Source organism: Scyliorhinus canicula, chromosome 1, assembly GCF_902713615.1.
Source record: "Scyliorhinus canicula chromosome 1, sScyCan1.1, whole genome shotgun sequence".
Classification (NCBI taxonomy): Eukaryota; Metazoa; Chordata; class Chondrichthyes; order Carcharhiniformes; family Scyliorhinidae; genus Scyliorhinus; species Scyliorhinus canicula.
Genome location: NC_052146.1, coordinates 205,326,189 through 205,352,994, shown reverse-complemented (window position 1 = coordinate 205,352,994; position 26,806 = coordinate 205,326,189). Strand labels below are relative to the sequence as shown.

The window sequence follows — 26,806 nt, the reverse complement described above, 5'->3', positions numbered from 1 at the left end:
TAGGTGGGGACGAGAACATTAGGATGCAGAACATTAGGAGTGAGGAGGAGGAAGAGTGAAAAGACAGGTAGTGGGAGAAGGAGAGGCTTAGGCCGCCACCACGCTTGTGGAAAAACTAGCGCCTGGAGGTACGAGTGATGGACTGCACCGCATTTTCAGCTGGGGCGAGAGTGCCTGGTAACTGCGGTGATGAACACCACCAATGGGGGGGGGGTAGTTAGGGGGTGAACAGGAGCGGAGTGGATAACAGGAAGGGGGAGTGAACAACAATAGAGTTTTTTTTTTTAAATTTAGATTAGCCAATTATTTTTTCCAATTAAGGGGCAATTTAGCGTGGCCAATCCACCTACTTTGCACATTTTGGGTTGTGGGGGCGAAACCCACGCAGACACGGGGAGAACGTGCAAACTCCACACGGACAGTGACCCAGAGCCGGGATCGAACCTGGGACCTCAGCGCCGTGAGGCGGTTGTGCTAACCACTAGGCCACCGTGCTGCCCTACAACAATAGAGTTAAGGGGAAGGGGGAGGAAAGACTCAAAGAGGAACAAAAGGACAAGGGCTCTAGGCTGATACGACGGATCGTACATGGAAGTAAGGAACACAAAAGCACTGTAAACAGCCACTTTGGAGGGTCCCGAAATAAAGGGAAACCCCATAGTGCAGAAGCTCACCCACATGGCGTACACAAAGTTGGTGGCCCCTGGGCAAACGTAAACCCCAGAGCACAGGGACCAAGCCTTATGGTGTGTGTGGTGGCCACTTTGGACGGCCCGCTGGCAGAAGGCAGCCCCAGAGTGCAGGGCGTGTCCACAGGATGGGTGTGGTTGGTCCCACAGGAGATTTGGGGGGTGGGGGGGGAGAGACAGACATCCCCCATCGGGGTGGTTTCTTGGAGCGTCGGGAGACGTGACGGCTCAGTGAAAAGATCCAGAGTCTGTGCCCACTTGAAAAGTATGAAAGCTGACATAGTCTTTCTCTGGGATGCGTGCCTGGGAGAGGGGGATGAACTGTGGGTGGGACAGACGTATTCTTTGTGCTACGGGACCAGAGCTAGGGGTGGTGGCCATGCTACTTAATGCGAGTGTGGTGTTTGCAGCAGTGGGGTTTGTTGAAGGCCGGGGGTTGGGGGCTGTATATCCTGGTCATCAGTGTCCTGGAAGGGGCACCAGTAGTTCTTGCTGATTGTACGCTCCCAACTGGGATGATGCACACGCAGAGTTCATAAAGAAGACCACGGAGAAATCCCCGACATAGAAAAACACTGGCTCATCATGGGGGAGTACTTTAAGTGCGTACAGGACCCATGGACAGACACATACATATGTACACTTGCCTCACCCTGTGTTTGGAGGGGGTAGGGGGTCAAAACCCCAGAAGGAACCATGCAAATGTACAAACTTTGACTTTTTCAGTGATGACGGAATTATGTATCATAAAATTTAAAATCAATAAAAACATTTTAAAAAAAGGACAATTAACTGTGGCAACATGAAAACTTCTACCTCTATACCATTTTAGCAGTGGTACTTCTTTCTGTTGGTAGTGTGCATTTATAGGGCGCAATCTAACCAAAATAAAACAGAGTTCTGTTCTGGGTCGCACTTTGCCGTATTTCCTGCACTGAGGACATCCGATGAGTGGAAACTGCTCAGTGTAGGAAGGGTTTGGGACACGATTTTAAAATGGTTCCCCAATCTCAAGATCCCCCACTGCAACCCCCGGACTCCAGCAATGCCCCAAATTGAGCCCCTCACACCCCCCACCCCCCACGTATGGGCAGGGCAGACCCCGGCCCAATCTGTGTTGCGGGCACAATGCCAGCTTGGCATGTTTGCACTGCCAGCCTGGCACACTGGTGGCACTACCAGGTTCCCAGATGGCACCAGCAGTGCCAACCTGGCCAGAGGCCAATCACCCGGGGGCCTCAGATTGCCTGGGAGACTCCCCCTCCCCCCAAGTACCATTCTGCCTGGTTCCCATTTATGGGGATCAGTACTGAATGGCACCTGGTTGGGGTCTCATTGGCAAGGCCAGTAGGTGCCAGGTGGCCATGCGATCAGACACCTCACTGTGGGTGGGATCCAGTTCACAACGTCTTGCGAGATCTGGTTAGATCTCGAGAGGCGCAATGGCTGTCGGGAAGCCCAGGAAGACCTCTTCTGGCATCTTCTGGCCATGTCACGCCCCGTTTGGGTTGGCAGATGGAGTTTAATTTAGATAAATGTGAGGTGATGCATTTTGTTGATTGAATCGAGGCAGAACCTACTCAGTTAATGGTAAGGTGTTGGGGAGAGTTATCGAACAAAGAGATTTAGAGGTACAGGTTCATAGCTCCTTGAAAGTGGAGTCACATGTGGACAGGGTGGTGAAGAAGGCATTCGGCATGCTTGGTTCAATTGGTCAGAACATTAAAAACAGGAGTTGGGATGTCTTGCTGAAGTTGTACAAGACATCAGTAAGGCCACACTTGGAATACTGTGTACAGTTCTGGTCACCCTGTTATAGAAAGGATATTGTTAAACGAGAAAGGGTGCAGACAAGATTTACGAGAATGATACCGGGAGACTTGGTGATTTGAGTTATAAGGAGATGCTGGATAGTCTGGGATTTTTTTCCTGGAGCGTAGGAGACTTTGTGGTGATCTTATAGAGGTCTATAAAATAATGAGGGGCATAGATAGAGTAAATAGTCAACATCTTTTCCCAAAGGTAGAGGAGTCTAAAACTAGAGGGCATAGGTTTAAGGTTAGAAGGGAGAGATACAAACGGGTCCAGAGGGGCAAATTGTTCACACAGTGGGTAGTAAGTGTCTGGAACGAGCTGCCAGAGGCAGTAGTACAGGAGGGTACTATTTTGTCTTTTAAAAAGCATTTAGACAGTTATATGGGAAAGCTGGATATAGACGGATATGGGCCAAATGCGGGCGATTGGGACTAGCTTAGTGGTAAAAACTGGCCTGCATAGACAATTTGGGCCGAAGGGCCTGTTTTAATGCTGTGACCTTTATGACTCTCAATAGGGAAAGCAGCCAATCACTTTGAATTATTCACACAGACAGCAAACCAGGAAGTTAAAAATAACCTTGCACTTTTAATCTATATTTTCAGAGAATAAAATAATAAATAATTAATTTTGATTGGATTAAGATATAAACTCAAATATAATTTTAAAATACTTTAAAATATAGTTTTTATTTCAAAATTATCCAATCTTATAAAAGGAGAGATTTGCATTCCAGGGTGAATGTGGGTGTTTAGCAGTAATTGCGATGCTACATCACTATTATAAACCCAGTAACACCTCATTCAACAAGTTGTAACTTTTTCAGTGAGACTAATAATGGAAACAATGTCAGTTTCTGTCATCTCCTAATTGTTCAGGGATTGAGATAAGGAGGGACATCAACAGCACAATCGCTGGTCGAGGGTAGAATCAGTGGTGGAAATTTCTGTATCTCCATATTATTCTGTGCATGTGCAAACTCCCGAAGTTGCTGCCAGTGCCAGTGGAATATTAACAGTGAAAGTTAACAGCTTAGCCTTCATTACCACTGGACTGTTAATGTCACTGAATCTGCATCACCAACATTTCAGGGAGTGCATTCAAGTTGAAAGCAAACTATCTTACCCAATCAAAAAATAATAATAATAGAAAATAAGAATTGGAAATAATATATGATGATATCCTTTTTTTAAAACAAAATGGACTCTTCAAATTTGGAACTGATTTTGCGGCATCATGTTGAGGTTTGAAAGGTCTGACGCTAGGCAAGCTGTCTTTCAATTCACTTTAAGCCAACAGTGATAATAGCAACTGCTTGTATTCAGGAGCCACAGAAATACAATGCCACCATTCCAAACATGGCTGACTGCGATGGAGCATGAGAATTTTGGAATGTGCAAGTACCTTCGCTACATCTTCCTGGAAGGCCATGAAGTTGAGATAGGAAATGTTGACCAAGTCTGGGCCATAAACCACGGTAACCATCCTGGTCTCCAAGCGATTTCCCTGACTTCCAACATCCAACAGTTCTCGGAGCTTGCCATCCTGGTCAAAAACAAAAACAGAGAGAAAGTTGGTGTTTGTTCAAAATGTCTGTTCTGCTCCTGTTTAAAAAAAATGATTATTCAACTGCAGGCAGATGTGATTAAAATCATTATTTTTTTTCAAAGAGATTTAACTCATCTTATCATGTAATGGATACTGATTAAGATTCATGGGTGACATGTGGCGCTGTGGTTAGCACTGGGACTGCGGCGCTGAGGACCCGGGTTCAAATCCTGGCCCTGGATGACTGTGCGTGTGGAGTTTCCACATTTTCCCCATGTCTGTGTGGGTTTCATCCCTACAAACCAAAGATGTGCTGGTTAAGTGGATCGGCCATGCTAAATTGGCAAAGAAAAATAATTGGCTACTCTAAATTTATTTTGAAAAAGATTCATGGACATTTTATCCTTAAAATATTTTTTTTTCACCCCTATCAAGTTTAGAGATGCGAATCCTGGGGGCTGGAGCATATTCTGATTCTGGGCTGAACATCAAGTCCTCCTTGTATCAAACACAGAATAAAGCTATTTCTATTCTTGGCAACATGCCTGTGTCCAAAAACAATAAGAACAGCACCTGCTGCATATTTAAGAATTGTTTAACTGCACAGTGCTCACCTGTAAGGCTTTCCTCAGTGAGTTGCCAACTTTGTATCAAATTATGTCTGGACTGTGTGCAGCTTTATCATGAGCCTAAAATGTTAGGCTAAGGGACTGAGATTTCTCAAACCTCAACTCCTTTTACAAAGGATTCTTAGTCAGCAAAGTGAGGATAGGTATAGTTTACCATTACTAGTCAGACTTACAATCCGGTCGCCGTAGTGACAGAACAGGATGCTCGTATGGACGCTTGTTACCCAGGGGCTTTTTGTTTCCTCAGTCTGTCGTGAGACAAGAATGCTTTCTTTTTACAACAATGTCTCCTGGCCATTGTTGGACTTTTCATTCCAGATTTTTATTGAATCCAAATTTCACCATTGGCTGTGGGGTGGGGGTGGGAGGGATCCAAACCCAAATCCCTGGGGAGTTGCACTAGATCTCTGGATTGCCAGTCCAGTGACTACGCTAATACCTCCACCCAACCACATTTGTTGTCCATTCTGAATTGCCCTTGAACTGAGTGGCTTGCTGAACTGGCCATAGCAGAGCCATAGGCAAACACATAAACTGTGGGTCTGGAGTCAGACCAGGTGGATCTGGAGTCAGACCAGGTGGATCTGGAGTCAGACCAGGTGATGATGGCAGATTTCCTTCTCTGAGTGAACCAGGTAGATTTTTTACAAACAATTGATGATAATTGTTATGCTCATCATTCCTGCGACTAGATTATATTGCAACTGAATTAGTTGAATTTAAGTTCCACCAGCTGCTATGGTGGGATTTGAATGTTAAAGTTGCTATATGAATGCAAATTATTGTTGCTGCTGCTTAAATGCTGCTTTAGGGCCTCAAAATTAATCACACCATGGCACAAAGTACAAAACCAGGATTTATGATCCAATGTTTCACTTTGCTGCTTTTATGTAATTGGAGTGCTTCGGCTCGGTTACAAAAATTGTCAATTGTTAACTGTACACACCCAGTGCTGAATAAAACAAAAAACATTTGTGTAATTACCGAGATAAAAATAATGGTTTGTTGCGCGCAAGTCAATTAAGATCAAGGTTTCACCAATTTGAATGCTGGTCTCATCAAACATCACCAATCAAACCGCTCTTGCTCCAAACTCTTAAGTCAAAAGCTTTGTACATTAATCTGAGAGAGTTCTTGCCTTGAATACAACCTCACAAATCCATTTCAAGGACAAAAGCCAAGGAAATTTCTGTAATTTAAGTAATGGCTCTGTAAAGTATCACAATAGGCAATGGTGTCTTACCATGTGCAAAATTGTATACTGAGGGCGAGTGTGGGGGTGACAGGTAATAAGATGAACGTGACTGCAGTCTGTCACTTCACCCTTTACCTAATATATTCCTGATGAAAAAGTGTTGCAAATTAGTATTTTACTAGAATACAATGCACTTTACAATATTTACTGAGGCCGCGATTCAGCAACTGCGTTGCGCCTGGTGCCTGGTGCTGATCCGGCGCAATGCGTGAATCGCATGACAGCCTTAAATCGGGCTCTGCACCGGACACTGGGCCGATCACGGGTCACCGAACCCTCTTTGCCGGCCACGATCTGCCCTTCCAAATCTGCATATTTATAATTATCCATTTGGCTCTTCATTTCAATATCTGGACACTGCTTTCACCCGGCGCCCAGGAATCAACGGTCAGACCTGCAAGACCTCCACAGGGCATCGTTTAGCACTGGTTCCCACAAATGTGGACCAGGCATGATGGCACCTTAGGTGGGGAGGGGGTCTCAAATGCTGTTAGAGACTCCCAAGTGATTGGGGCCAGGCAGGGTAGCACCCTGATACTTCCCCTCGCACCTGGACACCTTGGCACTGCCAGAATAACTACCTTGGCACTGCCAAGATGCCTGAGTGATGATGCCAGGCGAACAGTGTGAAGGTGCCCAGGTGGCAGGTTGGCACTGCCAGGGGTCAGCCCTGGGGGGGGGGATTTTCCATTTCAGGAGGGTGAGGGGGGGTGATGGGGCCATGAGAAGGTTGGGGTAGGGGTGAAGGGGGGTTCCTGAAAGCTGGGGGAGGGGGCTGAAAGGGTGGATCCAGAGATCAGGGCAGCCTTTCAAAATGGCACCCTAATCTGTGAGGAGCTGCTCTCAGCCTGCCAGCAGGTAATCAACTAAAATCTGGCCTCAAAAGGGGAAAGACAGGGCAGCACGGTGGCCCAGTGGGTTCGCCCTGCTGCCTCACGGCGCCGAGGTCCCAGGTTCGATCCCGGCTCTGGGTCACTGTCCGTGTGGAGTTTGCACATTCTCCCCGTGTTTGCGTGGGTTTCACCCCCACAACCTGAAGATGTGCAAGGTAGGTGGATTGGCCATGCTAAATAGCCCCTTAATAGGAAAAAATGAATTGGGTTCTCTAAATTTATTTTTTTAAAAAGGGAAGACACCCCGATGCCCAAAGAAATGGCAAAAAAAGTGTCGGTGACTAGCGGGGTGAATCTCGGCGCTGCAGCCAATGAGAAATGGGCCTGAGACAGATCTTCAAATTTTAAAAACTAATTCTGGCCATTATTTTTTTGTTCCAGAATGCCCAAAAGTGGCATTCAACCTGGTTTGTACATTAAAGCACAGCACTGTCGAACTCTCTGCACTGAACCTACAGGGAAAGCAAGGTCTCATCGTGTCTCAAAGAAAATGGAAATAATTCAATAAACTGCAACTGTACCTTTACAATGCTCCTTTCAAACTAGCCCACACACCAGTAGGATTCAAAAAGGAAGCTCACCACCATCTTCCCAAGGGCAATTAGGGATGGGTAATAAATGCTGACCTAGCCCAGCAACACCCACATCTCATGAATAAATATATAATAAAAACATTGCTGGACAATTTTCCCTTTGTAGAGGGCATCACAATCCAAGTTTTGACTAAACGGGCATCAAGCTGAAATGTTTAATTCTGTTTCTCTCTCCACTGCTGCTGGTTAACCAGCTGAACATTTTCCAGCATCGTCTGTTTCAATGTCAGAATTACAGCATCCACAGTGTTTTGTTGGAATTCCATTGCTCTCATTGTTGCTGTACAAACTGGCTGCTTGGAAAACAGCACATTGGGTGCATGTGCATCACATGTGCATGATTCCATCAAAACAAGCTAACAAGACAGCGGAGATGATAGGTGTAGTGGTATGAATGTGAGCACTGCCATTGGTGCAGAGCATGCGTTTCCCATTGGCTCTGGCTGGTCATGTGCCTCTCGTCCGATTGGCTGGGACTAGTCAAGTGACTGCTCACCAATTGGTTGAGAGGCAAGTAGACCCCCCTTCCGAGGCGGGGTATAAGTACCCAGAGTTCCTGGCGGTCGGCCTTTTCTCTGTAGTCGACCACCGGGCTAACAACTAGCTGATTAAAGCCACAGTTTGGATCTTCATCGTGTCTCGAGTCCAATTGATGGTACATCAATAGGCGTCTGTTTTCAGCTCTTTCCCCTCAGAAGATACTGCCAGGAAATGAGAATTTGGAGATGGAATTTGCAGTGGGGGGTTTGTTCTCCTGGTGGCCTACTGTATCCTGAGTGGAAAAGTTTCCCTGGGGTTTCCATAGATCGGCTGCAAAAAATTAGGGTGGCCAACAGTTAAAATCCTCGTGAAATCCAACACCCAACCTTACTGGAGCATGAGTCAAAGAAAGAACAGCAAGACTTGCATTCATATAGCGCTGTTCACAACCTCAGGGCCATGGATTCCAGGCCACTGCCTCACCACCAGTGTGCTTAGGTGGGTCAATAAAGGGGTTGTGATGGGGCAGTGGGGTGGGGATTAGCACCAGGAAAAGGAAGGGGGGGCGGATTAGCACCACAAAAAGGAAGGCGATCAGGAATCTCGGATCTTGTTCTGCCACCTTAAAATGAAAGGATGATTGTTTATTATAACTTAAACCAATCTATACTTTTGAATAATGTAACTTGTATAATTTATCGAGGTTGCGTTCTCCTCTTAACATCAGACAGACGTCCGAATGAAGTCTAATTGCTTGGGCTACTTTAGGGCTCAGCATAAAATTACAGATTTCACTGCAAGGAAAAATTGACTGTCTCAGCTGATGAGTTACCAACAGGTATATGAATTCTGAATAATAACATCGCTCCGACAAGGACAATCTGAGGGAGAGAGCAGTCTTGGTTTAAATGAAAACGCTGCACACATTTTCGATTACTGCAAACGTTATCATCAATTCTGCTTCAGCCTTCGTGTAAAGGAACAACTGCTGCACCTTCAGTATGAAGCATTGTTCTCCTCAAACACCTTTATGTGCGAACCGGACCCCACCCCCACATCCACCATCCACACCGCCTGACGTGCTGTCCTCTGTCACAGTCGTAGCTGAATTTCTCACTGAGATCAACAGATTACGAATCAAACTGGAACAAATTCCTCTTTTACAACTCTTAATTGAAGGTTAAATTGCAATCTTTTTTGGACCCAGCAAAAATTCTATATGCGTCACTGCTGTGTGTGTGCCACGTTTTCATATTCCTGTTGTGAACCAATGATTTGCACCGGGGTCTAATTCCTCTAATTTAACTGTCATTTTCATTTCACCTTATCCGCCAAGAGCGTTTTGTTTTGTTGCTTCTTTCCTTTTCCATTATGCTAACAAGTCAAAAGCATCTACAGTTTATCAACCAATAAAACCTCCCAGCCAACACCAGAAGACATCTTACAAATTGAACTGGTGGAATTAAAAGATGCAGATAAAAGGCTAAAGCTTCACCCTTCCACCCCACCCCCTTCCCACTCCACGCAGGCTGCAGACACATGAAGGATTGTTCACCTTTCACCTTCTTTTGCTTTGCTTTGTAAAGGACTCTGCTGTGCCAATAAATCAGCACAAGTCAGAACATTCCCTTCATTGGAGGCACAGCAGAATTTAAGGATAGTCGCGATTCCTGTCAACTCTGATCTCATTTTAAAACAAGACGCTGCCTTGAAACTTCCATAGTTAATTATATGTATCGCAAATTTAGTTATGTTGGCTAAATCCGTGTGAATCAGTCAACGGTACAAATCGTTCAAGACGCGCAGTAGTGCCTCGGAGCTGCCTCAGCTGAGTGAACACAAATCTGTTGATGTTTCAAATACCGACCATTCCTCGGACCTTCTGTGGCTATTAAGCTGATCGGTAAAAGGTCACTTGTGCCGGTGCAGAATCACAACCTGCACTGATATAGTGCTTTTAATTGCACTCTATTAAAATCTGGGTGGCGCCCCATTTTTTGCAAAAATAACAGAATGCTCGATATAATCAATTATTGTCATTAAGCAATGACTGGTCTGGCAAAATGAGTTGCTTTGCTGAGGCAGCTAATTTCCGAGTTACAAAATGGTTCTTAATAGGCCGATGTACTGCACAGGCTAAGCAGTTACACCTTGTTGTATGCAATTGTATTGAGCAGGAGCAGGTTAAAGCTGGGCTGGGAAGATCCAAACGTGCCACGTTTTTAATGTTCACATTTAGCCCTTAGAGTAGGCAAAGTGTGATCTATTTTGACATGCGGCCGAAAGACGCCTCCTTCTCCATGAATTAAGTAGCCAGTAAGATAAAGAAGTTGGGTGGGTCCCACAGCAGATTGGGTACCTGTCGAAGGTGGTGACATAATGGCATTGTCACTGGACTACTAATCCAGAGACCCAGGATAATGCTCCGGGGACCCCGGTTCCAATCACACCACAGCAGATGGTGAAATTTGAATTCAATAAAAAAACCATTGAGATTTGCCAATCTTACCTGGTCTGGCCTACATGAGATTCCAGACCTACAGCTATGTGTTTGACTCGTGAAATGGCCTATCAAGTCACTCCATTCAAGGGCAATTAGGGATGGGTATTTCCTGAATGATTTAAAAAAATTAAGATCAAATCCAGCTCAGAGTACATAGAACAGTACAGCACAGAACAGGCCCTTCGGCCCTCGATGTTGTGCCGAGCAATGATCACTCTACTCAAACCCACGTATCCACCCTATACCCGTAACCCAACAACCCCCCCCCAACCCTACTTTTTAGGACACTACGGGCAATTTAGCATGGCCAATCCACCTAACCCGCACATCTTTGGATTGTGGGAGGAAACCGGAGCACCCGGAGGAAACCCACGCACACACGGGGAGGATGTGCAGACTCCGCACAGACAGTGACCCAGCCGGGAATCGAACCTGGGACCCTGGAGCTGTGAAGCATTTATGCTAACCACCATGCTACCGTGCTGCCCCAAGAGTAAGTGGATGAAAACCTCCTCCTTCATGAACGAAACAAATGGAATGAGCTTAAACAGTCACTGTGTTTAATTGTTTGATCTTTGACTGCTCCTTGTGCTGCATGGTGGGCGTGGTTAAAGAAAGAGAAACTAAAAGTAAGTTAGAAACTTTTGATTTTAGACATTTTAAAAAAAACTTTGGGAGTAAAGTCCTGTTCACACATAAAACCTTGTATGCCATAGAACCATTCAGCCCATCGAGTCTACGCTGGCCACAAAATATAAAAAATAAATTGGTTGCTCATTTTAGTCCCACCTTCCAACACCTAGGCCATAGCCTTGCAGGCTACAGAACTTCAGGTACAGACCCAGGAACCGTTTAAATGAGTTGACTGTTTCATTCTCAACCATCAATTCAGGCAGTGAATTCCACCATTCTCTGGCTGACAAAACATTTTGCTCATGTCTCCTCTAATCTTTCTACCTTAAATCTATGTCCCCTGATGATTGCTAAGGGAAACCAGTTTTTTCTTGTCTACCCTATTTAGGCTCCAAAGAATATTTTATAACTCAATTAGGTCACTCCTTCGCCTCTTCTGTTATAAGGGAAAGAACTATAAACTAGTTCTCGCCTCATAGCTACAATTTTCTAGCCCTGCCAACATTCTTGTAAATCTCCTCTGCACTCTCTCCAGAACAATTATGTCCTTCCTGTGAAGTGGTGACCAGAACTGCGCACAAAATTGCAGCTGTGGGCTAACCAGCGTGCTATACAGTTCCAGCATTACATTCCTGCATCTGTATTCAATACCTCGCCCAATAAAGGAAAGCATTCCATCTTCTTTCTTCACCACCTTATCCACCTGTCCCGCCACCTTCATGGATCTGTGGATATGCACTCCAAGGTCTTACTTCCTCAACCCCTCCCAATAGCTTCCCATTTATTGAGTATTCCCTTGCTTTGTTTTCCCTTTCCAAATGCATTACCTTACACTTTTCCGGATTGAATTCCATTTGCCACTTCTCTGCCCACTCAACCAAACCATTGATATCATTCTGGAGTTGACAGCTATTCTCTTCACTATCAACTACATGGCCAATTTTTGTGTCATTTCCAAATTCCCCAATCATGCCTCCCACATTTAAGTGCAAATAATTAATATCTACAACAAACAGCAAGGGTCCCAACATTGAGCCCTGTTGAACATGACTGGAAATAGATTTCCATTTGCAAAACCATCCATCGACTCTTGCCCTTTGCTTCCCGTCATTGAGCAAACTTTGGATCCAACCTGCCACCTTTCCCTGTATCCCACAAGACCTCACTTTTCTGACCAGTCTGACATGTGGGACCTTGTCAAATGCTTTACTGAAATCCATGGCGCCAACATCCGCTGCATTACTCTCATCTATCCTCCTTGTTACTTCCTCAAAAAAATTCTATTAAATTAGTAGGGCACAATTTTCTTCTATGGTACCTAGCCTTGATCAATCCGGACCTTTCTGTTTGGCATTTTATCCTGTCCTTCAGAGTTGTTTCTAATAATTTGCCCACCACTGAAGTCTTGCCGATAATTTTCTGGCTTAACCCTTGCACCCTTTTTAAATAATGGTACAACGTTAACAGACCTTAATCCCCTGGGAACTCGACTGCATCTATAGGGATTGGAAAATGATCCTCAGAGAATCATCATTTCCTCCAGGTTTCCTTTACAGCCTGGGATACAATCCACCTAGCCTTGGGGATTTATCCACCTTCAAGGGTACCAGTCCCTCGAGTGCTTCCTCTCTCATTATGCTTATTATGTTTAATGTTTCACACTCCTCCTCTTTAACTAGAATGTCTGCATCATCCCTCTCCTTAATGAAGACAGAGACAAAGCACTCATTGAGAACCCTGCCCACATCTTCTGCATCAACGCATAAGTTATCAGGTACAACACTGATAGGCCCCATCTTTTCCTGAGTTATTCTCTTGCTCTTAATGTACTGGTAAACCATTTTAGGATTTTCTTTGATTATACGTGACAATATTTTTTCATATCCTCTCTTCGCTTTCCCAATTCCCATTTTTACTTCACTCCTGCACTTTCTATATTCCTCTCGGCTTTCTACAGTATTACATTTTTGTGACTGTCATAAGCTTTCTTTTACTGCTTTATCTTACCTTGCATGCTTCTGGATAACCAGGGAGGGCTCTAGATTTGATAGTTCCACCCTTTTTCTTGCTGGGGTCATGTCTAAACTGTGCCTGTCGCATCTCACCTTTGAAACCCTCCCACTGATTTGACACAGTGGGTGAAATTCTCTGCCTTGCGCTGCCAGTAGCAGAGTTTCTGGTGAGGCGGAGAATTCAGCATCGGGGAGAAAACAGGATGGGCGCTGGACTCCGTTTCTAATGCTCTGGCCCCCCGCTGGCATCGGGATCGAGGTACGTGCCCCCGCGCTAGCAGGAGGATGCAAATGGATTTTAGTGGGCCTGGCACCATATTAAGTGCTGTCAATTTCCAGCTGACCACTTCAAAATCACACAAGCATGAAGAGAGGTGATTGAAAAGCACTTAATCCTGTTTGAAGTAGCCCAGGATCTGTCAATCAAAGATTGATGTTTCTAAACATTGCAGTTAGAGGACTTCAGAGTTACCCAACCGTGAAGGAAGATGAATGTTTGTTGATGTACCATTTGTCAATGTTCTCTGTTGATTATTCTTTTGGCTACTATGTACATGCTGTGTACGTTCCCTTGGCCGCAGAAAAATACTTTTCATTGTACTTCGGTACATGTGACAATAAATCAAATCAAAGTCAAAAAATCAAATCAAAATGGAGCAAAGTTGACAGCTGCGTGTGTGTGGAAGCTGTCAATCACAGCCCAGCTCCGGCAGGAGAACAAAAGGTCTCCCAAATGGAGAATTTTGCCCAGTTTTTCCTTATCTCCAAGGTATAAAACACAATAATGGCCTCAACCAGGTTCCTGTCAGTTTGAGCTGACAGCACAAAGAACTGCACAAATTGGCACAAATTATCCCTAAACTAGTAATTTAGTTCAGAGAGAGTAGATTGAATTTTCTGATCGAGGCTGAAGTCCTGCTGCTGGCCTGGCACTGTGAATGGGAATTGACCCCGCTTCAACCAGTGGTGGGACCTAGGGGCACATGTTGCTGGTGACTGCCATTTCAGTGGCCGTCACTGAGGATGCCATGCAGTCAGAAGGCTGGCAGCTCAACAGCGTCACTGCTGGCAGGTGGCCATTGCTGAGGGTGCAGCTGCATGGAGAGAGTATCTCAATGGCAGAAGGATAAAAGCATGCTTGGGGCCACTGGCACCATTGCTCCAGGGCGATCCCTCCATGGGCCGAGGAGTGCCGATGCACCTCTGGAGCCCGCTGGGAGGCCACAAGGTTTCATTGCTGGATGGCCCCTCCCCAAATGGACAAAATACCCGCAGAGGCGGAAAGTGATCTTTAATTGGCCATTTACGTGGTTCAATTGGCTGACCTGTCACTTATCCCATTGATGGCAAAAATCACATGGTGTGATCTGCCCCGTTAAAGGGAGATCCAACCTTTGTGAATGGCCAGGGTGAGAGGCAGGTACACCAGCTTCGTAAGTAATTTCTTTTCCTGGCATGTCCAACGGACCAGGGAAAGGAGCAGGCAGAGGGAGCAAATTGCATTTACTGGGCCGCTCACAACAGAGAAAAATAGCACATCAGAGAACATTTCACAGAAAGATCCAATCAACAAAGATGATGAGTTTCAGAAAAGCTCAGGGTAAATCAATGCACCGAATATCTTCTATTTATACCGCCAAATAACACACTCGAAATCTAATTCACCTGGAATTTCAGATGGTTTATGGACTCAGCCATTTCGTTTATTGGATAATCCATTTGTACCAGCATTTTCATTAAAGCCAGACCCACTTATAAAATGTTATTGGGAAAAAAATTATTTTTGATAATTGCCTGTCCAAGTGCTATTCTAAGTTTGTATTGGGAGGGTTGTTGGCTTTCCATGATCAAGATTAAATAAGCTTCGAATAAAAATAGACCATTCCAAGAATTCTATCTGAAAGTGCCACAGATGTGCAGTTTGAAACAAAATAGCTATTTTATACTGTTCATTACTGTTGGGCCCAAGGGTCTTCTATCCTCTCCCTGTGAACACGGACACTTGCTGTGCTTGTTTCTGTTAGCGCAACACCACACAACATGGAGCTACCCACTGGCCAATCACCTCGTGATCAATTGGGATGTGATCAACCATGCCACGATCATGCCTCCGGGTATGCTACTCGCCAGTTGCCGCAATAATAATAATCTTTATTAGTGTCACAAGTTGGCTTACATTAACACTGCAATGAAGTTACTGTGAAAATCGACATCACCTTAACAAAAGCAATTAAAAAGAAGCCGCCAATACAACAGGATTGATAGCCAGTGGCCACAAATTTAAAACGATTGACAAAAGAGCATGAGGCGACAAGAGGAATTTTATTTTCACGTCAATAAGTGGTAGGATCTTGAATACATTACCTGATAGGGTAAATGGATTTATTGGAAGCCTTCAAAAGAGAATGGGATAAATACTTGGAGGAAAGGTTGGAAGGGGGAGGGGAGGGGTGGATTAATAAATAGAGTCATAGGTGTTGATAAATAGAGTCAGCAATTTCAAAATGCCAATTAAATATTCCACAAATAATTTAATGTGAAGACTGAGGCTGACAATGAGTAGGAGATACCTTAACAGAAATTCTGGCTGCTGTCTGTCAAAATTGGCAAATGCAACAGGAATCATCTGGATAAGGAAGGACATTGATTCTCAGCCAGCCTGTTTTGAGCGGGTCTGATTTAAGCCCAGTTATGGTACCCCACATTGTAACCATAGTACCTCCCGCACCCTGCCCCCCCCCCCCCCCATTAAGTAGCTGTTGGCAAAACTGAAGACCTCTGGTTCTCACCCCCTCTTCCAATAATTGTTCCTGTGAGAACTGCAATTTTGCGCCAAGTCTTTGGGCTATGAACAGCAAATGGGATATTTCACATGTTTAAAAACCCAGAGTGTGACTGACAGAGGTTTTCGCCATTGTCTGTTGAGCAACTAAAAATACTCTATTCATCTTTGTCATGAGAGAGTCCGGCGCGTATGCACTTACTCCAGAGAATGGCAGAAAATATAATAAATACGTCAATCAACTGTTTGTTGAGTTCCTGAACGTGCAATGCAATCACATCACAACTACTCCTGCTCAAGGTTCTGCAGCAAGGCAGAACATAGGAGCTCAGCAAGGATGACCACACTGCAGCAGAATATGGAAATCTTGCGGTGACAAATACATTAATTATAGCCAGAGGAATCATGCCAGGTTTTGTCAAAGAGAAATTATTAACACTTCTCACACAAACCAAGAACTCTAGACCCTTCCTTATTTTTAATTGTCTCATTTTTTTTTTAATGACCAATAAAGAATATTAGAGAAGGGAGCAGGAGGAAGAAAAGGGTTGAAAGGCCAGGCGGTGCGTTTGGAGGAGGAAGGTCACTTAATCAAACCTTTAGGAATATTTTCAACCCGAGTTGGCACCTCGACTCTCAGCTCTTGATGTCACCGTCACATGGGGGCAGCCACACTGACATGGCCCCGTGTTGATCAAGCCCTAATCCGATGCAAGGCTTGTGATGAAGAGACGGCAGTTCAGAGACTTCTAACAGGAGCAAAAATTGATGGAAACATTCGGGAAGTTGCCTAGTGGTATTGGTACTAGACTAGTAATCATAGAACCATAGAATTATAGAATCCCTACAGTGCAAAAGGAGGTCATTCGGCTCATTGAGTCTGTACCGACCCTTTGAAAGAGCACCCACCTGGACACATTCCACCGCCCTATCCCTATAACCCCTTATAACCTTTGGACTTTAAGGGGCAATTTAGCATGGCCAATGCAACTAATTTACACATTCTTGGACATCTTGGGTGGAATTCTCCGACCCCCCACAGGGTTGGAGAATCGCCCGGGGCCGGTGTATATCCAGCCCCCGCCGTGGCCGGAATTCTCCGCCACCCGAGAATCGGCTAGGCGGTAATCATGCTGCGCCGGTCGGCGGGCCCCCCGCGGCGATTATCTGGCCCGCGATGGGCCGATGTCCCGCCGCTGTCAGGCCTCACCCGCCGACGTGGTTTAATCCACCTCTGGTGTCGGTGGGAGTGGGCCCTGGTGTCCTGGAGGGGGCGCGGGGCGATCTGACCCCGGGGGTGCCCCCCCAGTCGCCTAACCCGCGATCGGGGCCCACTGATCGGCGGGCGGGCCTGTGCCGTGAGGGCACTCTTTTTCTTCCGCCGCCGCCACAGCCTCCACCATGGCGGAGGCGGAAGAGACCCCCTCCAACGCGCATGCGCTGGAGTGACGTCAGTGGGCGCTGACGCTCCGGCGCATGCGTGGACTCATGCCGGCTGGCAAAGGCCTTTCGTCCAGCCATGTCACCGGTCAGTGGGGCACCAAAGGCCGTTCGCGCCGGTCGGCGGAGCTGGAGCCACTCCATCGCGGGCCTAGTCCCTAAAGGTGCCACTCCGGTACGCCGGGACCCCCCCGCCCCGCCGGGTAGGGGAGAATCCCGGCCCTTAATCCAGAGATTTAGGAACATGCTCTGAGGACTAGGGTTGGAATCTCATCACAGCAGCCGGTGGAATTTGGCTTTGATAAAAATCTGGAATTAAAACTCTAATGATGAATAAAGTCCACACCATTGTCGTTAAAAAAAGTATCTGGTTCATAAATGACCTTCAGGGTAGGAAATCCAACCTGGTCTGGCCTACATGCGGTTGACTCTTAACTGGATGGACCTGACACTAATCTAGGCAACAGGAGTGACAATAGAATACTCAAACCTGTCCTAACATCTGGGGGCTTGTGCCAAAGTTGGGCGAGCAACAGCCATACTAATGGAATCATGCCTTACAGAATGTGTCCCAGACACCACCAACCGTGGATATGTATGTCCTGAACTACGGGAAAGACACACCCAGAAGAGGCTGTGGCACAGTGGTATACAGTCAGGAGGACCCTGGGTCATTCACTTCGACTCCGATCCCCATGAAGTCTCATAGTTTCAGATCAAGCATGAGCAAGGAAACCTCCTGCAGATTACCACATACTAACATCAAGCCTCACCCCCGCCCTCAGCTGATGTATCAGTACTCCTCCATTTTGAATACCCCATGGAGGAAGCACTGAGGATGGCAAGGGCACATAATGTACTCCAATGTTGATGTGACCATCAATTCACAAGACACGTGAATGGAAGTGAACAGTGATTTTAATAATCTTACAACAGAGCCTGCCTGCAACGAGATGAACTGGCAGCAGGCTCACGACTGCAGAGCTTTATAATTCCAGTTAGTGGGAGGAGCCATGGGCGGAGCGGCGCAACGGCTCGTATACAGAGCCCACAAGGGCACAATACATATAATAGAACACAGTGTGAATTACTAGGTTTATAATTCACCACAAATGTCCATCATGAAGAGTGGCTGGGTAGCACCACTGCTGACCAAGCCGCTCGACTGGGATTGTGGCAGGTGGTGGGGGAACCTACAAGAGGGAAAATCATACTTGGCCTCACCCTCACCAACCTGACTGTTGCAGATGTATCTATCCTTGACAGTATCTGTATGAGTGACCACCGCACCATCACCATGCTAAATGTGATAAATTTCGAACAGGTCCAGCAATTCAGACTAGGTATCCATGAGGGGCTGTGGGCCAGATACCATCTGTAACCTCATGGACCGGCATATCCCCATTCGACCATTTCCACCAAGTCAGGGGATCAACCCTGTTTCAATGTAGAGTGCAGGAGTACATGCCAAGAGCAGCACCTAAAAATGAGGTGCCAACTTGGTGACGCTACTACACAGGACTACTTGCATACCAAACAGCATAAATGCCACCGATACACAGAGCAAATAAATTCCACAACCAAGCTCTGCAATCCTGTCACATCCAGCCGTGAATGGTGGTGGGCAATTAAACAACTCCCTGGAGGAGGAGGCTCCACAAATATCCGCATCCTCAATGATGGAGGAGCCCCGCACATATGTGCAAAAGACAAGGCTGAGGCATTCGCAACAATCTTCAGCCTGAGGTACTGAGTAGATGATTCATCTCAGTCTCTTCCAGTTGTCCCCAGCATCACAGATGCCAGTCTTCAGCCAACTTGATCCACTCCACGTAATATCAGGAAACAATTGAAGGTATTGGATACTGTAAAGGCTATGGGCCCTGACATTATACCAACAATAGTACTGAAGACTCGTGCTCCAGAACTAGCCGCACCCTTAGCTAAGCTGTTCTACGACAGCTATAACACTGGAATCTCCCCGGCAAAGTGAAATGGTACCCAGTTATGATCTGTGCACAAAAAGCAGGAAAAATCCAACCTGGTCAATTATCGTCCGACACTCAATGATGGAAAGGGTCATCAATAGTGCTATCAAACTGTACTTACTTAGCAATAACCTGTTCACTGATGCTCAGTTTGGTTTCCGCCAGGGCCACTCAGCTTCTGACCTTATTACAGCCTTGGTTCAAACATGGATGGTGCAGGCGGGAGGGATTCAGATTTCTGGATAACTGGGGCTCTTTCTGGGGAAGGTGGGACCTCTATAGACAGGATGGTCTACATCTGAACCTAAGGGGCACCAATATCCTGGGGGGGGAGATTTGTTAGTACTCTTTGGGGGGGTTTAAACTAATTCAGCAGGGGCATGGGAACCTGGATTGTAGTTTTGGGGTACGGGTGATTGAGAGTAGAGAGGTCAGGAGCACAGATTTGACTTCGCAGGAGGGCGCCAGTGTTCAGGTCGGTGGTTTGAAGTGTGTCTATTTCAATGCCAGGAGTTTACGAAATAAGGTAGGGGAACTGGCAGCATGGGTTGGTACCTGGAACTTCGATGTTGTGGCCATTTCAGAGACATGGATAGAGCAGGGACAGAAATGGTTGTTGCAGGTTCCGGGGTTTAGGTGCTTTAGTAAGGTCAGAGAAGGGGGCAAAAGAGGGGGAGGTGTGGCGCTGCTAGTCAAGGACAGTATTACGGTGACAGAAAGGATGCAAGATGGGGACTCTTCTTCCGAGGTAGTATGGGCTGAGGTTAGAAACAGGAAAGGAGAGGTCACACTGCTGGGAGTTTTCTATAGGCCACCTAATAGTTCTAGAGATGTAGAGGAAAGGATGGCGAAGATGATTCTGGAAAAGAGCGAAAGTAACAGGGTAGTTGTTATGGGAGACTTTAACTTTCCTAATATTGACTGGAAAAGATATAGTTCGAGTACATTGGATGGGTCGTTCTTTGTACAATGTATGCAGGAGGGTTTTCTGACACAATATGTTGACAGGCCAACAAGAGGTGAGGCCACATTGGATTTGGTTTTGGGTAATGAACCAGGCCAGGTGTTAGATCTGGAGGTAGGTGAACACTTTGGAGACAGTGACCACAATTCGGTGACCTTTACATTAGTGATGGAAAGGGATAAGTATACCCCGCAGGGCAAGAGTTATTGCTGGGGGAAGGGCAATTATGATGCCATTAGACATGACGTAGGATGTGTAGGTTGGAGAAGTAGGCTGCAAGGGTTGGGCACACTGGATATGTGGAGCTTGTTCAAGGAACAGCTATTGCGTGTTCTTGATCAGTACGTACCAGTCAGACAGGGAGGAAAGGGTAGAGCGAGGGAACCGTGGTTTACCAAAGAAGTGGAATCTCTTGTTAAGAGGAAAAAAGAGGCCTTTGTGAAGATGAGGCGTGAAGTTTCAGTTGGGGCGCTTGATAGTTACAGGGAAGCGAGGAAGGATCTAAAGAGAGAGCTAAGACGAGCAAGGAGGGGACATGAGAAGTCTTTGGCAGGTAGGATCAAGGAAAACCCAAAAACTTTCTATAGGTATGTCAGGAATAAAAGAATGACTAGGGTAAGAGTAGGGCCAGTCAAGGACAGTGGTGGGAAGTTGTGTGTGGAGGCTGAGGAGATAAGCGAGATACTAAATGAATACTTTTCGTCAGTATTCACTCAGGAAAAAGATAATATTGTGGAGGAGAATGCTGAGACCCAGGCTATTAGAATAGATGGCATTGAGGTGCGTAGGGAAGAAGTGTTGGCAATTCTGGACAAGGTGAAAATAGATAAGTCCCCGGGGCCTGATGGGATTTATCCTAGGATTCTCTGGGAAGCCAGGGAAGAGATTGCTGAGCCTTTGGCTTTGATTTTTAGGTCATCATTGGCTACAGTAATAGTGCCAGAGGACTGGAGGATAGCAAATGTGGTCCCTTTGTTCAAGAAGGGGAGTAGAGATAACCCCGGTAACTATAGGCCGGTGAGCCTAACGTCTGTGGTGGGTAAAGTCTTGGAGAGGATTATAAAAGATACGATTTATAATCATCTAGATAGGAATAATATGATTAGGGATAGTCAGCATGGTTTTGTGAAGGGTAGGTCATGCCTCACAAACCTTATCGAGTTCTTTGAGAAGGTGACTGAACAGGTGGACGAGGGTAGAGCAGTTGATGTAGTGTATATGGATTTCAGTAAAGCGTTTGATAAGGTTCCCCACGGTCGGCTATTGCAGAAAATACGGAGGCTGAGGATTGAGGGTGATTTAGAGGTGTGGATCAGAAATTGGCTAGTTGAAAGAAGACAGAGAGTGGTGGTTGATGGGAAATGTTCAGAATGGAGTTCAGTTACGAGTGGCGTACCACAAGGATCTGTTCTGGGGCCGTTGCTTTTTGTCATTTTTATAAATGACCTAGAGGAGGACGCAGAAGGATGGGTGAGTAAATTTGCAGACGACACTAAAGTCGGTGGAGTTGTAGACAGTGCGGAAGGATGTTGCAGGTTACAGAGGGACATAGATAAGCTGCAGAGCTGGGCTGAGAGGTAGCAAATGGAGTTTAATGTGGAGACGTGTGAGGTGATTCACTTTGGAAAGAATAACAGGAATGAGGAATATTTGGCTAATGGTAAAATTCTTGGTAGTGTGGATGAGCAGAGGGATTTCGGTGTCCATGTACATAGATCCCTGAAAGTTGCCACCCAGGTTGATAGGGTTGTGAAGAAGGCCTATGGTGTGATGGCCTTTATTGGTAGAGGGATAGAGTTCCGGAGCCATGAGTTCATGTTGCAGTTGTACAAAACTCTAGTACGGCCGCATTTGGAGTATTGCGTATAGTTCTGGTCGCCTCATTATAGGAAGGACGTGGAAGCTTTGGAACGGGTGCAGAGGAGATTTACCAGGATGTTGCCTGGTATGGAGGGAAAATCTTATGAGGAAAGGCTGATGGACTTGAGGTTGTTCTCGTTAGAGAGAAGAAGGTTAAGAGGTGACTTAATAGAGGCATACAAAATGATCAGAGGGTTAGATAGGGTGGACAGCGAGAGCCTTCTCCCGCGGATGGAGGTGGCTAGCACGAGGGGACATAGCCTTAAATTGAGGGGTAATAGATATAGGACAGAGGTCAGAGGTGGGTTTTTTACACAAAGAGTGGTGAGGCCGTGGAATGCCCTACCTGCAACAGTAGTGAACTCGCCAACATTGAGGGCATTTAAAAGTTTATTGGATAAGCATATGGATGATAAGGGCATAGTGTAGGTTAGATGGCCTTTAGTTTTTTCCATGTCGGTGCAACATCGAGGGCCGAAGGGCCTGTACTGCGCTGTATCGTTCTATGTTCTATGGAAAGAAGAGCTGAATTCCAGAGGTGAGGTGACAGTGACTGCCCTTGACATCAAGGCAGAATTCTTGCAAGTATGGCATCAAGAAGCCCCATCAAAACTGGAGTCAATGGGAATTAGGGGGAAAATTCTCTGTTGGTTGGAACCATACCAAGCATACAGAAAGATGGCCATGGTTGTTGGAGTCAATCATTTCAGTTCTGGAACATCACTACAGGGTTTCCTAGACCCAACCATCTTCAGCTCCTTCATCAATGACCCTCTTTCCATCGTAAGGTCAGAAGTGGGGATGGCCTCTGATAATTGCAACATTTGTGACATCTCAGATACTGAAGCAGTCTATGTCCAAAGACAGCAAGGCCTGAGTAATATCCAGGCTTGGGCTGGCAAGTGGTAAGTAACGTTTGTGCCACACAAGTGCCCGGCAATGACCATCTCCAACAAGAGGAGAATTAACTATTTCCCCTTGGCATTCAATGGCATTAGCATGACTGAATCTCCTACAAATCAACATCCTGAGGGTTACCATTGACCAGAAGCTGAATTGATAAATACTGTGGCTACAAGACCAGGTCAGAGGCTGAGAATTCTGTGTGAGTAACTCATCTCCCGTCTCCCCAAAGCCTGTCCACCATCTGCAAGGTACAAGTCAGGAATATGATGGAATACTTGCCTGGATGAATGCAGCTCCAACAACACTCAAGAAGTTGACACCATCCAGGACAAAGCAGCCAACTTGATTGGCATCCTTTCCACAAATATTCAATCCCTCCACCACCAACGAACAGAGGCAGCCTTGTGTACAATCTACAAGATGCACTGCAGGAACACACTGGGACTCCTTAGGTAGTACATTCCAAACCCATGACTATGACCATCTAGAAGGACATGGGCAGGAGGTACCTATCACCTGGAAGTTCCTCTCCAAGTCACACATCATCCTGTCGCTGGGTCAAAATCCTGGAATTCCAGCCCGAGCAGCACTGTGAGTTTACCAACACCAGCTGGACTGTACCTATTCAAGGTGGCAGCTCACCATCACCTTCTCAAGGGCTTGGCGATCGATGCCCACATCCCATAAATTCATTTTTAAAAAGGTCCAGAGGAGGATAAAGGAGGAAAAGACAACAAGGGAGGGCAGTGATAGAGTGAAAGGCAAGAGTCATAAAGTCACAAAAGGGGCAATGAGTACAAAGAAAAAGGGGATGATTAAAGGGGACAATTAAAATAACGCAATTTCCACCAAATCTTGGCATGTGCAATATTCAAATACAGAATTATTAGGTTTACCTTGAACAAACCCTGACATGTTCCCTGGAGTTATAATGAATGTATTTGCCATCACAATATTTTAATTATTATGCCTTAGAATGTGCTCATCGTCGCTGAACTTGCGATGCCCGATTTAACCAAATGGGAATATTGTCCCATAGCGAGTGCATTTAGCTGCGTGTTTCCCGGGGGCACTCGCAGTGCCAAAAATCACACAACGCTATCTAACATGACTCCAGCTAGAAACAGAGCCACAGCAGGGAACACACGACCGAGACCGCACTTAGTCCCGTTTCCTGCACTGGGGACCCTACTCGCCCAAACTGCTCAGTGCAGGGAGAGATCGGGACGCCATTTTTAAATACCTTGGAGTTGAGTCACAGATCAGTCAGGATCTCATTGAATGGTGGAATAAGCTCGAGAGATTAAATGGCCTCTTTGTCTTTACATTGCTATGCTAGTGCCCGTGACTCTGGGACAGTCCCTCAAAACGGTTCAACCTGAATCGAAAAGGGAGTGAGTAACATGCTGACATTTACTGTTTAGTGAGTGTGGCCTTTTGAACTGTGCGGGGCGGGAAACAGGAGGAATGATTTCAAACGGCATATTGCATCTGCGGGATATACCGAGAAAAGAAACGCATTTGCTAAATTATTTTATCGCGATACCTCGATTAGATAGAATCTGTGAACAAAAGTGAAAGGGTTGCTCAGATTCCTCATCTGATTCCTTGCAGTTTAAACCAAAAGGCATTTTCATAAAAATAAGTCTGTTTGTTATATTCCATTTCAAATATTGGATTAAAATGCTAAATGGTTCAATTTGCTCTTTGCACTATTTTCAGTAGCTGAGCTAATATGCTCAGGTTGAATTCTGTCCACAATGTTCTAATGGAAGCCTTAAGCCATTTAAATTGAACAGTTCAACTACATTAAAATAGCACAGATTGGAACTTTACAATCGTCCGTTGAGTAATGCACTAAAAATAGCACTGGAAACAGATTACACCTCTAGTTTCTACCTTTGAGATCAATAGCAGGGTAAAGTGAGACATTATTATGATTAAGATTGAGACTTGCCATTTCATTTATTGGCTTGAGGGAATTCTGATTAATTGAACTGTCAATAATATTTAGAGAGTTTTGTAATCTTTCCATTTAAATCTGTGACATTCTACACGAGTTTGAAAAGGCGATGTTCTCACCATATTATATATCGCATTGATCAGGATCTGGTGACGGACAGCTGCAGCAAGGAGATTAGAACTCAGGAGGAAGGAATCCAAAATTGCCCCATTAAACAAATTCAGAGAGGATATAGCTTCCAATTTTAGCCTTGGGTTATTCAGCAGGAATGGGGAGCCCACAGCCAAGGTGGGGATGTGAGTGCTCAGTAGTACACAAGAGAAGATGGCACGTGGTTCATGAAGCTTACAGTCCATAACGCATGATACGGTACACGTATGGGATATCAGTTTGGGATATGTGGCAGAAGATGCAACAAGCGTTCAGTCCAATACACACTGTGCAAGATGACCTAAGCAGTTAGAGTATTAAGCAGAGAGGAGTGGAGTTGTTGGCTTAGGATATGCCATACTATTTGAGGCATGAGCAACTACTTTCAGCTGCACAGCAGATGAAACGCGAGTGTCAATTACTGAGTACTGCTTGTGACGGAGGTGACATACAGCAAGAGATGGGGCACAAATAGTTAAATAGGAAAATAAATGAAGGTTGGCATAAAAACTGTCAGTTTAGGGTAGAGAGAGCAAGATGGAACATGATTATTGGGAGCACAGATGACATTATCCACTTTTTGTACAGGCTAAAAACCACAGAAGTAGCATCCAGGATGGTTCTGTCCAGATTTATGAGAGAATGCAACGTGAATCATTGGCCAGAATTAAATCATGGGCGAAGGGGATATTTAACCCAGCCCACATAGCTGAAACCAGGTCAGTGCACAAATAAAACACCCTGGATCATTTACCAACCATTAGCTTCTCTGATCCCTCTCTCTGTCTCTCTTCCAATATCATATTCAGAGAGGGCATTGACGACGATGGACCTCAAAGCTAATTCCTGATCCCACCATTTTCATTTTTAATGGAGGCCTGTTGGACAGATTACTAACTGACCAGCCAAAACTACCAATGCCCTAAATCACATAGTTTAATCAGGGTCTGATGGCACCATCAGGTCTTGACGATTTCAATTCCAACCTGGGTACCTCTCCCAATGGATGAAGGCCGGTATGAAGCATCGTGGAACCAGAACATCTTAAAGCACGGACTGGACCATTGAGGCTGTCATGTCTGTACTGGCTCTTTGAAGGAACTGCAGTCTGTTGTGCCATGCCTTAGCCATTTCCCCCCATAACGCTGTAAATTAGCCCTATTCAAAGCATCAGGAAGCTGAAGAGAACCTTCAGGTAAGTTTTCTTACTCTCCATTGTGGGGTTAATAAGGACGGTTGAGGCATATCCAGCCCCCAACAACTGCCCTTCAGCAGCCCCACATCTCAGCCCAAAGCGCGTGCCACCAAAATTCCCCTTCTTCGTACTTACCTAACTTGTCAGTTGTCTCACAAACACATCCTACCTCCTTCCTAACTATTTGGGGCAAGAGATGGAACGACTGCATGCTAATGAGGTCTGGCAGTTATGATCACCATGGCAACAGATGGGCTGGAAACAAACTGAAACGTGCCCAAAAACATCCAGCAGTTGAAACCCCTCCCTAATTTTACACAGAGGGCATTCCAGTCCAATTTTGACTTGCTATCCTTTTTTCCAAAGCTGTTGTGAAAAATGTTCAGTAATCCTAGGTAATAAACTGTTCTTGAAGTTTGGGAGATTATAGTTCCCTGTTGCTTTCTCTATGGCAATGCCCTGGCCAACCAGAGTTGACCCATGAACACCCTTTTCCCTTGTAGTATGA

The 26,806-nt window shown here is 45.6% G+C and overlaps 1 protein-coding gene across 3 annotated transcripts in view; it reads right to left on the bottom strand.

Annotated features, from left to right (window-relative positions):
- The window catches only part of LOC119971165 (1-phosphatidylinositol 4,5-bisphosphate phosphodiesterase beta-1), a 983,652-nt gene that overhangs the window by 399,174 nt on the left and 557,672 nt on the right, over positions 1–26,806 (bottom strand). For all 3 annotated transcript variants that reach the window (XM_038806377.1, XM_038806362.1, XM_038806370.1), the window contains one exon: positions 3,909–4,049. In XM_038806377.1, the coding sequence (XP_038662305.1) occupies positions 3,909–4,049 (141 nt within the window). The remainder of the gene's footprint in view (positions 1–3,908; positions 4,050–26,806) is intronic.